The sequence below is a fragment of the Staurois parvus genome, unplaced genomic scaffold, assembly GCF_062004578.1.
Source record: "Staurois parvus isolate SC_StPar_1 unplaced genomic scaffold, SC_StPar_1.0 ptg000154l, whole genome shotgun sequence".
Classification (NCBI taxonomy): domain Eukaryota; kingdom Metazoa; phylum Chordata; class Amphibia; order Anura; family Ranidae; genus Staurois; species Staurois parvus.
The window spans coordinates 10,555,036-10,571,701 of NW_028317950.1; the positions used below are offsets into that span (position 1 = coordinate 10,555,036).

The window sequence follows — 16,666 nt, forward strand, 5'->3', positions numbered from 1 at the left end:
TCTCCTATTATCATCTCCCTCCCCCAGTCTGAGCCCTGCTGTACTGGAGACTGCAAGAGGCTGATACCAAGCCAAGTATAGATATTTGCTCGCATTCTAAAATTAAATGTAATAAATGTAAAAAATGTATTCAGAATTGCATATCTTTGTCTCTTTATATCAGCCTGGAGATTTGTTTTTTTTAATCAGCACAGAGTGTAGCTCTGATGCAGGTATGTGCAGTAACAAATATTAATATTATTATTTTTTTTTTGTAATTGCTAAAAAAAAGTCCTTCTCTTACCTTGTTCTCGTCTAAACCTTCCATTACTGGCGGCATATCAGCCTTGCACTGGAGAAAGAAGAGTACCACAATGGCAATGATTCGGATCATCTTCGATATTGAGCTGAGTGATTGCTGTGATGAGATGGATGCCTGGTGCCTATATTTATACACGCCTCTGTGTCAGGAAGGAGACAGTGCGAATAAGAGCCCATTGTTTGCTAAGTATATTATATAACGGAAACCGGACTTCTTATAACACAATTTCTGCCAAAATTGTAGAAAATCTCCCAGAACATTCAGTGCAATGTGGAATTTTTATGAGCATGCTCCTGTATCATTTTCACAATAATGCCACTGATAGGGTAAAGCTTGAGATTCCAACTGGGTTGGTAATGGTCTCTGTCATTGTGGTGCATTTATAAATGGTTCTATAGACTGTAGTTAGGCTTGGTTAAAGCACAACTCCAGCCAAACCTTGTTTTGGACAGAGAGGGGAAGGTTAGAACCTCTGTTATGTTTTTATTGCTGGTTCCATTGCTATTGGCAAATAGTCCCTCACTTCTTGTCCTGGTGCTCACATTCTGAGGAATATTGGTATAAAAATGTAAGGTTCCCAGCTTCAATCGTGTCAAGTTTTTTTTTAATGCTGTCTGCTTCTGCAGGGGAAAGTTATTATCTCTGTTTGTACTAGCGACTATTGTCACCGGGACTGAAAGTGACGGAAATTAAAATTTTGAGTTGTCCCCAGAACAGGAGATGATTGACCAGATTTTGGAGATTTTTCCTCTTGTTCCCTTATGTGTCTCCTGAGACGAGAAGTAAAGGGAGACCTTAAAGCGGAACTTCCCCTTTTGGGGAAGCTCCATTTTAAGACCTCATCCCCTGCTCCCTGTTAAGGATCCGCACCTTTTGAGGAGCGGATACCTGATTTTGACAGGTTCCCACTTCTGCTGCGATTGCCTAGACGATCGGAAGCTGTCCTCCCACCCGTTGTCTTCTGGGACATGCATGTGCAGTGGACACTTGGCTGTGAAGCCACAAGCTGTCCATCGTTAAGATGCTAGCACCGGGGAAAGAGGACAGCAGGTGAAACCAGCTGCAGTGAGGACACTGCTGGATCGAGGAACAAGTGAGTGTCTGGCTGTTTGTCTGTTTGTCAGCGGCTACAGTTTTTGGGAGCAGGTGGAATAATCTTCTGTTCTGTGGCTCCTGACAATTAAGGTTCTGGCCTTTCTTCTATATAAATGTAAGCAGGTGTAGTCCATTTTCTCCACTCCAAGTGGCACTCAACCGCAGCGGCAGTGCAGCGGGAGAGGAAGCTAAGAGAAACCTTATTCATAACAGTATTCCTCTATGGTTTCCTGGATCACTGGGGACGTGACCTGGTTGGATGCTGCCACCCCATGTGACTTTGGTGGCAGTCTTGGGTCAGGCAGTCCATTTGACCCCTTTGAGGTGGATTATACCTCCCTTTTTTTTTTTTTTTTTCCATTTGGGCTTCCATTTGGTGGTAAATGGTAATGGATGGCTCCTGATGTTATTATTTTTATAAATTATTATTAAAGGAAAACTAGCCCAAAATCTTTGTTTAATTTAGATTTGTTTCCTGTTACTTTCATAGCCTACCACCAAAGAACAACCCAATATATTTTCTCCTGCTCCTAACAATTGCAGGGATACCACATATGTGTATGATATTTGTTTTGTACTCGTAGTACAGCCCAGAAACAATAATGCGCATTTTGCTTTTGCTTTTTTTTTTTTTCTTTTGTCCTACCTAAAACATTGGCACTAATAGACACTGATACTAATTTTAATAAATTTAAGAAAAAAAAAAATCTTGACCTTGACCCAAACACTAACCCTAGATGACCTAGATACCTTGATCTAGGTATTTTTTTTTCTTTATTAATAATTTTTTTTAGTATTTATTTTGTTTTTTCTCTTTCTGCAAGGATAGCGAAAGATACAATGTATCTCTCTCCTCCGTTCAAAGAGATTTAAAACATGGGGGCGGGCTTCACAGTGACTGATCACTGTGATAGCCAATCAGAGGCTATCACAGCGATCAGGTGACCCTGAATCAGGTGTTCCAGGTCCCAATCGTTAGTTTGGGACCTGGGGCTCTCAGTGACACCCCGGTCTTTGTGCTGGGAGCGCGCTGTGCGGCGCGTTTCCACCACAAGGACAGATACACAAATATGCTGCCCCACGGAAAATATCCTAGTTCTGTGAGGCCGCATATTTGTGTGAACTCGGCGTCAAGGGATTAAGATCCTGGCTCCCGATCTTGACGCACATTTTTCAAATGGACAGTTTAGGGATAGGCCAAAAGTCTTGCATGGAAAGTGAACAGCGGTAGGGAAAGGTTCCAGGTGAAGGACAAGCCATCCTTCCTGGAATCCTCCCATTTGGGCACAGACCAGCCAGGCTGCATTCCCCTCTCTGAGACTTTCAGCACATTCGAGACCTGCTCTGTTACACGTTGCTGTCAAAACCTGTAAGTGTTTCTAGTCAGGTGCCTTCCCACTGGGCTGTTTGTACCATGGACCTTTGCCTTCAATACAAGTTCTGTTTACTGCAGCTGGACTTTGTGTAATCACTGCCACCACACCACACTGCATCTTTCCACAAATATGCCAAGGCAGGCTGGGATTTAAATTCAATTGATGGAAACCTCAGCACAGAGGATTTATCTACCTGATCCTGGAAATTAGTTATTGGAAGCCTGTATTACAAGGTGACAATGTAGGATCAGAATTGGGAGACAGGAACAGAATGTTGTCATCCTAAGAAAGGATGTGCCTGAACACTGACTTTCATGGCAGGATCACTAGGCATTATTTTAATGAAAGCTGCAGATGTACAAATATTGAAAGCTGCTTTTTATATCATATTAATATGTCAAATCGTATATAAGATTTTTGTAATTGAGTTTACATTACTTTAACTTGATACAGAACAAATAGGCTTCACTTTGGAGCCCCAATATGCCCTCATCATGTAATTATCCTATAAGGAACTTTCTAGTTATAAAGTTAAATGATCAAGTTCACTTAAATTTAGGTTTAGATCAGGGGTATGCAACCCTAAAGAGGTGGAGATCTACCTGAAAACATGGGAGAAGTCAAAGATCACCGGGCACAGTGTCACCTCCTCAAACCTGATTTAAATCTCTAATTGCTGCACTACCGTTACGCAATCACATGCCTTGCACGCCAATCATGGGTTTAAATCAGGTGGTGGGGAGGCAACATATCGCCTCCACACCACCTGTCAAACACACTTGGATCGCTTTTCAGAGGAGCAGCCTGCTGCTCTTGTGATTGAGCCCTTAGATGCATTTGGCAGAGGCACCCTTAGGGCTCATTCACATGTAAATTTGGGGGGTAGAAAAACCCTGTGGTTGAGTCATGGTTTTACCACCCCAAATTCCTATCCCCTTTAGCTGCTGAGGTAGCAGCCAAAGCTGTACATATGCTGTAGCAGGAATTAAACCCTCTGCTGCTTATGGTGGGTGCTACCACCTGCTAATCGCAACCAATTCAAGTAAATAAGGCCACTCTGCAAGCGCCCCACAACTGCATGTTTCTACGGGGTCCAAGGAGTTAAAGCAGGTGGTGAAAAGGCAACACGCCGCTGCCTGCTTTAACCCCTTGTTTGCTGTCCTGCACAAGGTTGCAGGGCACTTGCAGAGTGGCCTCTTTCACATGAATGGGTCATGCTTAGCAGGCGCTACACCCACCAACCATGTCAGGGTGTATGTGTACACCTCTGGCCACTGTAGCTAAAAGGGGTGCGATTGGGGCGGGGGTGGTAAAAACACATCTCAATAATGGGGTTTTACTACCCCCAAACTGCAAATGTAAATGAACCCTTCTTGTTCTGAGCCCCCTATAAGGCTGCTTTCACACCTATGTGCTGCGGTTTACATGCACCATGGATGCAGCGCAGGGCATCTGTGACTTTATTGGGTTAGCTGCACTTTGCCATAGACTTCTATTATATCCTGCAGGTGTGGTGCACTTTCTGAAAATGTGCCAAACCCACAGGATATAATAGAAGTCTATGGCTAACCGCAGCAGACCTGCAGGCACACTGCACTGTAACCACAGTGTGGGAAAATCACAGCACATCAGTTGGAAAGCAGCCCCATGCTATCATGTCCAGTGTATTGCTTCACACTGACCTGAAGATCTCTTCTTTCTCTGGAGGCCACTAGCCGGGATAAGAGGTGGAGTGCAGATGGTATCACTCTGCATGGGACAGGAGCCAGTACTACAGAGGAGGTATCGTCTTATGTGGCTCTTACGCCCTGCTACAGCTCCAACTTTACAAGTAGCCTCTCTACACTGCACTCTGTTTTATGCTCTGGAATGGCGGGTCAGCAAACCCAGACCTCGATCTACCAGTCACCTGGCCGCGATCTACTGGTTGCTGACCCCTGGTTTAGAGTCTACCTCCTGGCTAATTTATTAGCTTAAAAATGTCCCCAGCCAGTGTAAGAAGAAAAAAATGAAAGCAGCTTTCGTTGCAATACTCACAAGCAATTTGGTTGTCATGGGCCGGCCCCTAAGTACCCTACATTGACTGTGTATTGGCACAGAGTGATACAAAGGTGGCTCTTTTCATCAGGACTGCCCAGCCGGTAGAAGAGGCAAAAAGGAAGAGGACTCTGCAGCATCACATGACCAGCCTGGAGACTTCAGATAAGGTAGTATAAGACTATTAGTGGGGGCCACAAGAGTGGGTCAATGTTGAGGGGGCTTACAGAGCCTGGAATCGGGTCTTTCAACCTTCCTTCAAGGCTGAGGCAGTATGGCCCTTGACATACCAAAAGAGAACTGCTGAGAGGTTCTCTGTATTTGGTCAGCACCTTGCAGTAAAGTAATTTTGGAACGTCTCGGAGGGAGCTATGAAAAATAAGGCAATAGTTTTTAGTAAGCTCTTTGCTTGGACTTGTTGGACTTGGTGAATGGAGCTGGTCAGGCGTGATTGACTGTTTTTCATCTTGAGTACAGATAATTCTCCTTATCTCCTGCTTATATCAGGTCTGATCATATTATCGCTCTTATCAGAGCTTAACTGTCCTGGATCAGTCATAAAGGATTTCCTTGTTCTGCGTTAGAACATAGATAACACTCCATCCAGGGTGTAGCTTCAGCATTGCATTTTTCTCATTATCTGTTTTACTTGCTCCATTTAGTACAGCTCTTGCTATATTTCTGGTGCTGTGTCAGGAGAGTAATGACTCTCAAACATGGAAGCCATGCTATCCGCCCCTCCTCTGCCCTTGTCCATTCACAGAATGATTTGTATTGGACAGTGCAGCTTCCGTGTAGGAGAAACTTGGCTTTCCTATTGAAGTAACATACAATGTTGTTATCCAGCGTATTTACCAATAAATTCCTAGAGGTCTCTTTTAAGATGAATCTAAAATATGTAACAAGCGAGCGCTCTGTGTGAATAAGCAGCTAGCATAAGGATGAACCCCTTTATCCTCTAAAACATCAATAATATAAAATGCAGCACTAGATTTTATATTAGCGCTGCATTTTATATTATTTAAGATGAATCTGTGTGACCATGGGAATAATCTCATATCAAAGGACAAAATATGTATTGTGTTTCTAAGGAATGAAGAGTTTTTTTTTAACATGTGACTTCGTTGTTAAATCAGAAATGTACAATCATAATGTGAAGTGAAAAAATGCTTCACTACATGAAACAATGGCACAATCCTAATATAACCCAAAAACAACGTAAAAAGATAAAATAGTAGAAAAATATTAATATGGAAAAAAAATTATATATATATATATATATATATATATATATATATATCAAAAACCACATGAATAATAAAGAATATTTTTAAGTATGAATCAAACAAAAGTCGTTCAAAAAATCAAGTGTAATCAATATAGTGTTCATTCAGTGAACCTTCCTTTTGGATAATGAAAAATATGTGCATCTGTCATCAATTTCTGTGCAAAGACATCCTCCACCATATATCTGCTCACCTCACGCAGTGTGACCTCACATTATACAATGTTACGGTCTAACTGCACTTTTTTTCCCATATGGACTCAGAAGATCAGCTTGCTGAATGAAGACTCCAAAGTAAGCTCCCTCCTGATAAGCATCTTTGTATCAGCCGTATTCCTCATTAAAAAGAACTCCACATAGTGCTTTATCCTTTTAAACGTTTATTCATCAATTAAACATAAGAAATACACTCACGTTCTGGAGGTGTATTTTGCACCAGGTATGATGAAGATCCAGTGATGCACTGATTAAACACTAGATGGCAGTATCATCTCAGCAGCAGAGTCCTGTACATGCTCAAACCAGACACCATCCATAATATAATGCAAGGCAAAGCACGGGCCCACTTAATGAATGTCCCAGTTAAAGTCACATGACTTTATAAAGGGGATACGATTCTCCCTAATGACGAAATGCGTCAGTAGTGTATGGATGACGTCACAACCTTGCCATTCATCAGGATAGCGGTTGTAGTACTCTACAAACGGCTCTTGGAATGACCTTACAGCAGGCAATAGCATTCATTAAGTGGGCCCATGCTTTGCCTTGCATTACATTACGGAGGGTGTCTGGTTTGAGCATGTACAGGACTCTGCTGCTGAGAGGATACTGCCATCTAGTGTTTAATCAGTACATCACTGGATCATCATCATACCTGGTGCAAAATACACCTCCGGAACGTCAGTGTATTTCTTATGTTTAATTGATGAATAAAAGTTTAAAAGGATAAAGCACTATGTGGAGTTCTTTTTAATGAGAAATACGGCTGATACAAAGATGCTTATCAGGAGGGAGCTTACTTTGGAGTCTTCATTCAGCAAGCTGATCTTCTGAGTCCATATGGGACCAAAAGTGTAGTTAGACCGTAACATTGTATAATGTGAGGTCACACTGCGTGAGGTGAGCAGATGTATGGTGGAGGATGTCTTTGCACTGGAATTGATGACAGATGCACATATTTTTCATTATCCAAAAGGAAGGTTCACTGAATGAACAATATACTGTTTGATTCATACTTAAAAATATTATTTATTTTAAATTTTTTGTGGGTCTTTATATATATATATATATATATATATATATATATATATATATATATATATACTTTTTTTTCAATATTAATATTTTTTTCTACTATTTTTATCTGCTAATTGTATAATTTGCCCCACTAAGACATGGGTTGTGTGCACTAACGGCTACAGTATTGTAATTTTTTGTTTTCATGTCACCATTGTTAGCGCTTGAGTTATTCAATTAATTTTAAATCAGAAATGTAGGCAGATGATAAATACCGCCAATTAATCCAGTTATGTATTTCTAAAAATGACTGGAAGTCCCCAGTAATATTGTTCTTAGCTAATAATAAAATAACCACAACATAATATTCTTAAGTACATAGTTACAAAGTTACAGGGTTAGATTAAAAAAAAGCAAGTCCTTCTAGTTCGACCAATAGAACACCTCCATATACAGAATCGTATACCTACAGTTTATTCAGAAGAAAGTAACTCCCCCCCCCCCCCCCTTCCATATAAAGCATGGACCAATTTGCTCCAGTGGAGGAAAAATAAATTACTTCCCTATACCCCAGAAGATATTCTCTGGATCAATAATCTCTTCTGTTTTTACCTATAAATGTTAATTTCCCTTTTATATTTTGTGTATTTAGGAAGGCATGCAGCCAACAATCTACTGAGTTGGCTCAAAGTAGTTCTTGAGGAAGTCAATTCCACATTTTCAAAGCTCTTACTGTGAAGAAGCCTTTCTGTATGTAGATTTTAAATCTTTATTCCTCCCAAGTGTAAAAAGTGTCCCCTTGTCCTTTGTAATGACCTTAAAATGAGTTAGAAGCTGGTTATTATGCACAGCTCCACCAGATTCTGCGTGTACCAGATTTAGTAGATCTCCCCCAAAGAGTGTCCCCTTGTCCTCTGATGACCTTAAAGTGAATAACCCAACACAAAGTTTACTATATGGACCAGCCAGATATTTATGCATAGTGATAATCTAATATTTCCTCATAGCTGAACTCCTCCATGCCTCTCATCAGTTTGGTTGCCCTTCTCTGCACTTTTTCCAGTTCCCCAATTTATCCTTTGTGAATTGATGCCTAAAACTGAACTACATATTTCAGATGATCTCTTACTAATGATTTGTACACGGGTAAAATTTCCTCTCTCTCTTTCTCTTGTCAGCAGGGAGGAGGACTGTCCTACTGACCCCATCTTTTGCTCTGCTTACCTCACATCCTGTGCCCTGTTGAGCCGTTTCCTTTGCCGTACTTATCCCCCATAGCAAATAATGGGGGTCAGCAAGGCAGTGTATAGGAGTAAGTAGGGCAGAGATTTTCTTTCCTCATATGCAGATCATTGAAGTGGTGGTGACACACTGCTGGTTTCTCTTCTGGTGTGGTGATTAGCACTGGCCCTTCTATCTCATCTATCCAATATGATGTCACACACAAGTGCCTAAGGACAGGATAGGAGGGTCAGTGGGGATCAGCACAGTACATATCACTTCCCTGCTCTGCATATTGCTTCCCTGAGCTGCTTTACAAGTAAAGGAGGAGCACATTAGATGACAGGTCTGCAGGGTGGGGACCAGGCCTGGACTGGCTATAGGGCACACTGGGTATTTGCCCAGAGGGCTGGGGCTGCCTGGATAGGAGGGGTAGCCAGGTGGCACATAGAGGAACTGAACTGTGCATTTCTCTCCTGCTGCCACTGAATGCCTGCTTCTTGACTGCTGGCGGCATGAGAGAAATGCACGGTCTGGTTCCTCTATGTGCCAACAAGCCACCCCTCCTATCATCTCCTGCTGCCGTGGGCTCCTGTATGCCCCCCCCCCCCCCCCCGTGGATGCTCTCCCTCATCTCCTGCTGCCATTGGCTCCTGTATGCTGCCCCTGCGGCTGGCCCCCCTCATTTCCTGCAATGCTACTGTCAGAATCCCCCCCTCCCTGCAGCTGCTTTGGGGGATCTGTCAGGATAGACTGTCCCCACCCTCCACAGATGGGAAAGGAAAGAGAAAGCTGGTTCTGCCCCTCCTTCTCCTGCCCTCTCTGCCTGTATCTGCCCCGCCCACACTCCCCAGCAGTCCTCTCTCTCTCTCTCTCTCTCTCTCTCTCTCTCTCTCTCTCTCTCTCTCTCTCTCTCTCTCTCTCTCTCTCTCTCTCTCCAAAACCAAAGTTAAAAAATTATAAATTTGTAAAAAATAAAAACCTACTGACACTAGTGGTGGAACTACCAGGGTCGCAAAGGTCGCTCTTGCAACCGGGCCCCAGGCTCTTGAGGAAAGGGTCACTGGACTGCTCAGTCTAAAATGCCCAAGCCTATTTTTTTTGTCCCTATCCGGGCCTGGTGGGGACAAAATCTAACCATTACTGCCTGTGATTGAAGGGTTGCTGACCCCTGCCTTAGACTATTCAGAGTATGAATCATTATTAACTACTCTCTGAATACGGTTTTGTAAACTGTTTTCTATCCACTTACAAACTGAATTATCCAAGCCTATAGACATTAACAAACACATCAACTGTGTGAGGGGAACTGTGCCAAAGGTTTTTCAAGTCCAAGTATAATATAATCCGACACTCCTTTTTTATCTAGGTTTTAACTTAATTCCTCATAAAAGAAAAGCAGATTTATTTTTTTTTACAATTCCCACCTTTTGTGAATCCATGCTGTCCTTTGCTTAAAATAAACTCTTCTACAGGTTTTAATTTAATTTAATTTTTTTAAACTAAACTCCAGTATCTATCTGACTATAGACATTAGACTAAGAGGTCTGTAGTTACTTGGTATAAACGTGAATCCCTTTTTAAATACAGACACCACATTGGCTCTGCACCAATCTTGTAGTACCAAGTCAATCAAGAGTTTTTAAAAATTAGAAACAATAACTTAGAAATAAGAGGTCAACTCATGGAGAACATGTGGGTCTAACGCTAAGCCATGTGGTCCAGATGTTTCAGATATATTTTGTCTAAATGGTTCTGGAGCATACACTGGTGTATCTAGCATATCTGTAGGCCAGGGCTGATCATTTTCAACACCCCTTCCCCCACCCCCCCACACCCACTTAAAGAAAATGGCTAAATGACTAAAGTAGCGCACACAGCGCACCATGCAGCAATGTGGGTGTGCTCACATTGCACTGACATTGAGAAGAGCTTAACAGGTTGTGATTAAATAAAACCTGAACCTACTCGCTGTATATACAGTACACATATGCCATGGTATGTTTATGTACACTCACAAGAATGCATATTGCAGAGTGCAGGGCTCAGGAGTGCGTAATGCGCAGGGCTCAGGAGTGCGTAATGCGCAGGGCTCAGGAGTGCGTAATGCGCAGGGTTCAGGAGTGCGTAATGCATGCTTAAAAACCACTGACCTATAATTTTAAATTATTCTCAACAAAATATTTGTGAGTGTGAAATGACAACAATAGAAAGGTCCATAGATCTACTGCAGCTTTAGTCCGTGAAGCAAAGTGTCCATCAACTCACTCATCTAGTGAAAATGAAACAAAGTAAAACAAAGTGTCCATCAACTCAATAATCCAGTGCAAAATGTGAAATCCACCACCACAGAGAAACACAGCCTCTTACCAGATCTATAGATCCCAAATTATGGGTGGTCTAATACAGCACAAGCTGTGTGTGATACGATCCTTTAATCTCCACCATAAGATACCCGGTTTTGCAATCTCCTCCTTCTACCCTTAACAGGGACTCCAATACAGGGAAGAAACCAATGCCAATAGTGAAGTTCAGCAAATGAAGTTTATTTATAAAAGTCAAAATCCTACTTACAAGTTCCAAATATTAAAATCACATGTAGTATCAGAACACTGCTGTTGCCGGCTCCAGCAGGCGCAATGACGTCAGCATGGACTCCTCCCCTACGTATGATTTGTCTAAACTAATATTATCAAGGGGACCAGTCTGCACAGTATGCAACCAAATATTATTGGTTTGTTATCCGCGCTTATGGACTAATAGCATTGTAGCTGCCTACCACTCCTCTTATACCCTCAGTGGGATAAAGATGGCAAAATACAAAATTATAGTGTGGTGCTACTAAATGGTGCTATAAAACCCCTTCCTCCCACATGTTTGCAGCACTTACATACTATATGTCCAATCCAATAGTGTGATATAACGACAAATCCAATGATGTGATGTGAAAATACCAACAAGATTACAACAAAATGTATGATGTACTACAGTCGATGTCACATTGACGAAACTAGTTGGGTAGAGCCTTTTGCTTCATTTCCAGTCGCCTATTTCCGGTTTGTGGAATGTAGCAGCGTCCTGGAATCATGGGATAAAGTGTTCTTTGCATCTTTTATGTAAGTACAATTTGTATATATGTGGAATCTTTAATAAACAGTATTACACGATTGGAGTTCTGCTTTTTGGTTCTTTTGGTTAACTATTGGTGGAGTGGAGGAAAAGGAGATTCGGCGATTTAAGAGGAGGAGTGGAAATATTGAAATTGGAAGATATACCGAGGGAGTCTTAATCTCTGGTGAGTGCGTACCCAATGGAGATGGGGAGCATGAGTGTCACACGAAGGAACTTAGCACTGTATTGAAATCAAGACCACTTTTAAGTGGACTGCACTGAATCACTTTTTGGGAATTGCATATGATGGATGTCACAATATCTGTTGTTGTATTGATTTTGCACAGGAGCAAATTTAAATTTTTAGTAGGGGGAGGTGTTCTGTAGTACGCAGCACAAGTCTGCAATATCAGAGCACTTTTTTATTTTTCGATTGTATTTTTTTATTTTAGTAAGAGGACATCACAAATTATTATCGTTACATAAACACACACAGAAGTATGTTTTTGATTAGGGAGGTGTATTGTAGTACATCATAAATTTTGTTGTAATCTCATTGGTATTCCCGCAGCATCACATCATTGGATTTGTCGTTCTATCACACTATTGGATTAAGTTGAGGAGGAAACCAAATATTACCCCCTCCTGCTAGTACATGTCCAAACCCCAAAGCTGATATACCCCCCCCATACTACAAATCTGAACCAACAGCCCCAGATTCTCCCAGGACAGATATTCCCCCTCAGCTCTGAATCCACCCTTCCCAGCCTATTCCCTATGTACAGACCCCCGCACAGACTACCCCCCCCCCCCCAGTACAGGTCTTTCTTTTACAGACCCCTCTAGTACAGATCACTAAGTACAGACACCCCTTAGTGCCGATATACTTACACATGCAAGCAGTTCAGAATGTGGGAATTCCTACCCTATTCTGTGTCACATGACCGGAGCCAAGGAGGTGCCTTCTCCTGGCTCTGAACAGCCACTGTCAAACAGGCAGAAGCAGCTCTGCAGTGCGTATAATGCAAGACACAAAAAAAAAAGTTGGGTGGGGTAGAGGACAGGGGTCAGTTGGGAGTGGCAGAACCTTTTTAAAGACCTTATTCTAAACCCCCCCCCCCTCCCGTAATAATGCACTGGGACTATATCAATTCCTCCAATGACTCTTTCATTATGCAGCATTTATTTAGCATTTCTGAAGTCTCATAACCCCCCACCCCCCATCAATGCCTGCCATGAATATTACAATGGTACCACACAGTGGTGTTCACACAGGAGCAGTAGCATGGTGTTCTATCATGCCATGTTATAATGAAAAATTAAGCAGCATATCGCTTTTATGAGTCATCAACACTTGCACAGCACAGCCATCCAGAGCAGTGTGCTTACAGTGAAGCCCACACACACCGCCCCCTATGTAAAAAAAAAAAAAAAAACTCCCTGCACACAATTAACCCTTTGATTGTCCCTCATGTTAACCCCTTCCTGCCCAGTGCCATTAGTACAGTGTCAGTGCTTTGCTTTTTTTCTTTTTTTCTTTTTTTTTTAGCACTGATCATTGTATTGGTGTCACTGGGGATGTTACTGACACTAAGTCAGTTCCCCCCCAGTGTTAGAATGCCCACTGCAGTGCCGCTATAAGTCGCTGATCGCCGCCATTACTAGTAAAAAAAAAAATTCCAGTATCTATATCTGTATTTACACGTGTTGGAATTATTCTTTTAGCAAAGACATGTAGCAGACATGTAGCAGAATACATTTTGGCCTAAATTTATGATGAATGTTAAACGACATGTTTAATAGCAAAAAGTCAGAAAAATTGTTTTCTTTCCTCAAAGTTGTCACTTCTTTTTTTTTTTTTCCTTTTTATAGCGCAAAAAATAAAAACCACAGAGGTACTATGTACCCCATACTAATTCACATGGGGGGGGGCTGGATCTACTCCAAAGCACCCCCCCCCCCATGTTGAGGGCATGTGGTAAACATTTTTGTTTTTTGGGGGTTTTTTTTTTTCAAATTTCTTCAGTTGCTTCCTGGTTTCTGGCCTAGTCCAAAATGATGTGGTACCTCCCAGGAGACTTCATTGGCATTTTCTTTTCTTTCATCTGGAGGAGGGACTTTTTCAGCTAAGCACACCCTCCTGCTTGCATGTCAAAGCTAAGAGCAGGTGGATTCCAGGAAATAAATGCTACATAAAGCATCTGCCCTTATTCAAGAAGGCCACAGCTAGAAATGCTAGGGTTTTTTTTTCAAAGTTATTTGTTGACAAAATAAAGCTTGGAGACCTAAATGGATGGATGGGTGCCTTGACTTTGAGTGTTAAAAATGAATTAACCTCCCTAGTGGTCTGATTATGTCAGTATTTCTGTGCTCAAAGTGGTACATTTGTTTGCATGGAAATATATATTTTTTTTATTGTAGGCCTGTAATTTTTAGGAATAACTCACTGAAATCTGTCCGAACAAGAGTCTAGTAAACATCCCGGGTATGTTAAAATTTGAAACACGAAATCATAAATTATAATTTAATAAATAATCATAAAAAATAATAATATAATAATAATACATTTAATTCAATAATATAATCAAACCAAAAACACTGAAATTTGAAATATAGCGCCAAGTTCGCACATCGCTGAGCAAAGTCGCAAAATCGTTTTCAGTGTCTGATGACGAATTTCCCCACGAATCATTATCACTCAATTCTGCAAGTGGTTCTAATTTACTATCGCTGTTCTCTAGCTGGTCTAAAACCGCTTTTGACCTAAAGGGACGCTTTTTGGACGCCATGGATGTTTCTCAGTTTGCAGGCAGAAAGAACAGTAACAATGCAGGCAGGGCACAGGACAAAGAACTAGAGACAAAATGTATGTGAAATGGTTTGATACAGTAATGTTTTACTATGTGATTTTAGTGAATTTAGTGAATGTCATTTTTTTAATTTCCCGCCGTTCCGTCCCCGTACGTTGCAGGGGACGGAACTCAGAAGACAGATGCCGGCATCCACTGGAGGACATTGCCGGGGACACTGCAGGAGGGACATCGCGGGAGTGCAGGACAAGGTAAAAGAAGAACAGATCCCAGAGCAGCGTCGCATGGTAAGCCTGAGTGTAGCTCGGGGTTACCGCTTGTAGTACTGAAACTTTACCCCGAGCTACACTCAGGAATACCTCCAGGGAGGTTAAGTAGTGTTACCAGTTTGTGATGCTCAGATACCCTTTAGTTCTGCTTTAGGCTTCATGCAGTCTGGGGCTTTGTAAACACTTTACTCCTAGCAGGAGAAATGCAGCTTTAAAAATGCACCTAGGCCATGGTTTTGCAAATGCTTCAAGCACTTGGGTGTTTGTTTATTTCATTGGCTAGAATATTAATTTATTCTGGCTATTAAAATGAAAAATGCTGAAGAGCTGAAAGAGCCGTGTATTTAGATGTGTTTGCACATATTTAGGTCGGTTTTTTTTTTCTGCTCAAAAGTTCCTCTCCTGAATGCAATTTTGGTGCATTCATATTTCTGCTCCTAAATGCCTCTGTCTCTAAACTCCTCTAAATGCCTATGTGTGCATGGACACATAGGCTAACACAGAGGGGTGTTTAGGGGCAGAATTTAAAAAAAAAAAGAAGTGGTTCCAGAGCAGGCGTTTGACAGTTGCAGTGTACTTGAGGCTGTGAATGTATCAATAGGGAAAAAATGTATTCAGCCACAACAAAAGTGTACTTATAAAATGATCAAAAACATGTTTATTCATACAGCTTCATGATAATTTTTCCCAAAAGCCGAATAAAAACATAAAGCACAATAAAATATTGTCATATGGCATCAAGTGGACAATGCTGATCAAGACAAGAATTTGACCGTGGGTTTGTACACCATATGCTGGATGTCATATGAAATTACTTTACTGCGGTATTATGTCTGTTTTTATCATTTTATATGTACTTGTAGTTACCGTATGGGCTAATACATTTCTTCCTTATTGGTACATTAAAAGTTTGCTATAGAGTAATAAATGTTGAGATATTCTGCAATTGGATGGTAGCTGTAAGAATGTAATTAATAATAGAATCAGAATCTACTCCTTTTTTTTTTTCTTTATAATTTATGGCAGCCAATCAGGGTGCTTTCTGGAGAACACTACAGATCCCAAATTTCCCTGATTTGGAGGGACTGTCACTTTTTTTTTGGAACAAAGACCCTTTTTCCTCCTCATTTGTCCCTCAATTTGGTCTGATGTATATACCTGTATGTAATATGCACTATTTATCAAAAAGTGTTTTCTGGTACTAAACCGTTCATCCAATTTCTAAATTGATACATTTGTAAATTTCAAAAGCCAGTACATAAGAATAGTAGTGGTAAAAAATCACTTGTGGGTTTAACCAATCATTTTTTGTGTATGCATTCTCCCTGTAAGAGGGCGTGGCGGGGGGGGGGGGGTGTCCTATGCCTAAATACTTTTGCTAATAGATGTCCCTTTTTCCCATCTCAGAAACTGCTCCTATTTACTGTCCAGTCATAGCCATGGGTGGTCCTTGACCAGACTGTATCTCTTTAACTGCAGAAGAGAAAAGTGAAGTCAGACCCTATCAGCATCTGTAAAAGATATCATGCTGAACAGAATTACAAATCTTTTGGCAGGTATGACAATTTACAATTTATCTTTAGTTTGGGATAGAATAGAGAGGGATGGGAACAGCTGTCAAGTTTTTATTGCTGTCTTTCCCCATCAGGAAGACTCATCCTCTCTATTTGTCATAATTTATTCTTATTGAAAGTGAAAAAATCCTAAATTTTGGGTTGTCAGCAGAAATCTTCCAATAGGACCACTAGTTTTGATGACTTTGGTTACACCCAAGTATTCCCTCACTTTGGGGGATTCCTCTCCCTTTCTGTTCTGGCTATGGGACAGGAAGTGAAGGGAAATCTCTGCAATGGGACACATATATAGCAAAAAAAAAAAAAACCTTCCACGACTAGATAACCTTATGCTATCCAAAATGAAAAAAA

The 16,666-nt window shown here is 41.2% G+C and overlaps 1 protein-coding gene across 1 annotated transcript in view; it reads right to left on the bottom strand.

Annotated features, from left to right (window-relative positions):
- The window catches only part of LOC149463494 (olfactory protein-like), a 37,837-nt gene extending 37,410 nt beyond the window's left edge, over positions 1-427 (bottom strand). Inside the window, exon 1 of the mRNA XM_089675347.1 lies at positions 284-427. Coding sequence (XP_089531473.1) covers positions 284-373 — 90 coding nt within the window. The 5' untranslated portion in view covers positions 374-427. The remainder of the gene's footprint in view (positions 1-283) is intronic.
- Positions 428-16,666: the final 16,239 nt, after the last annotated feature.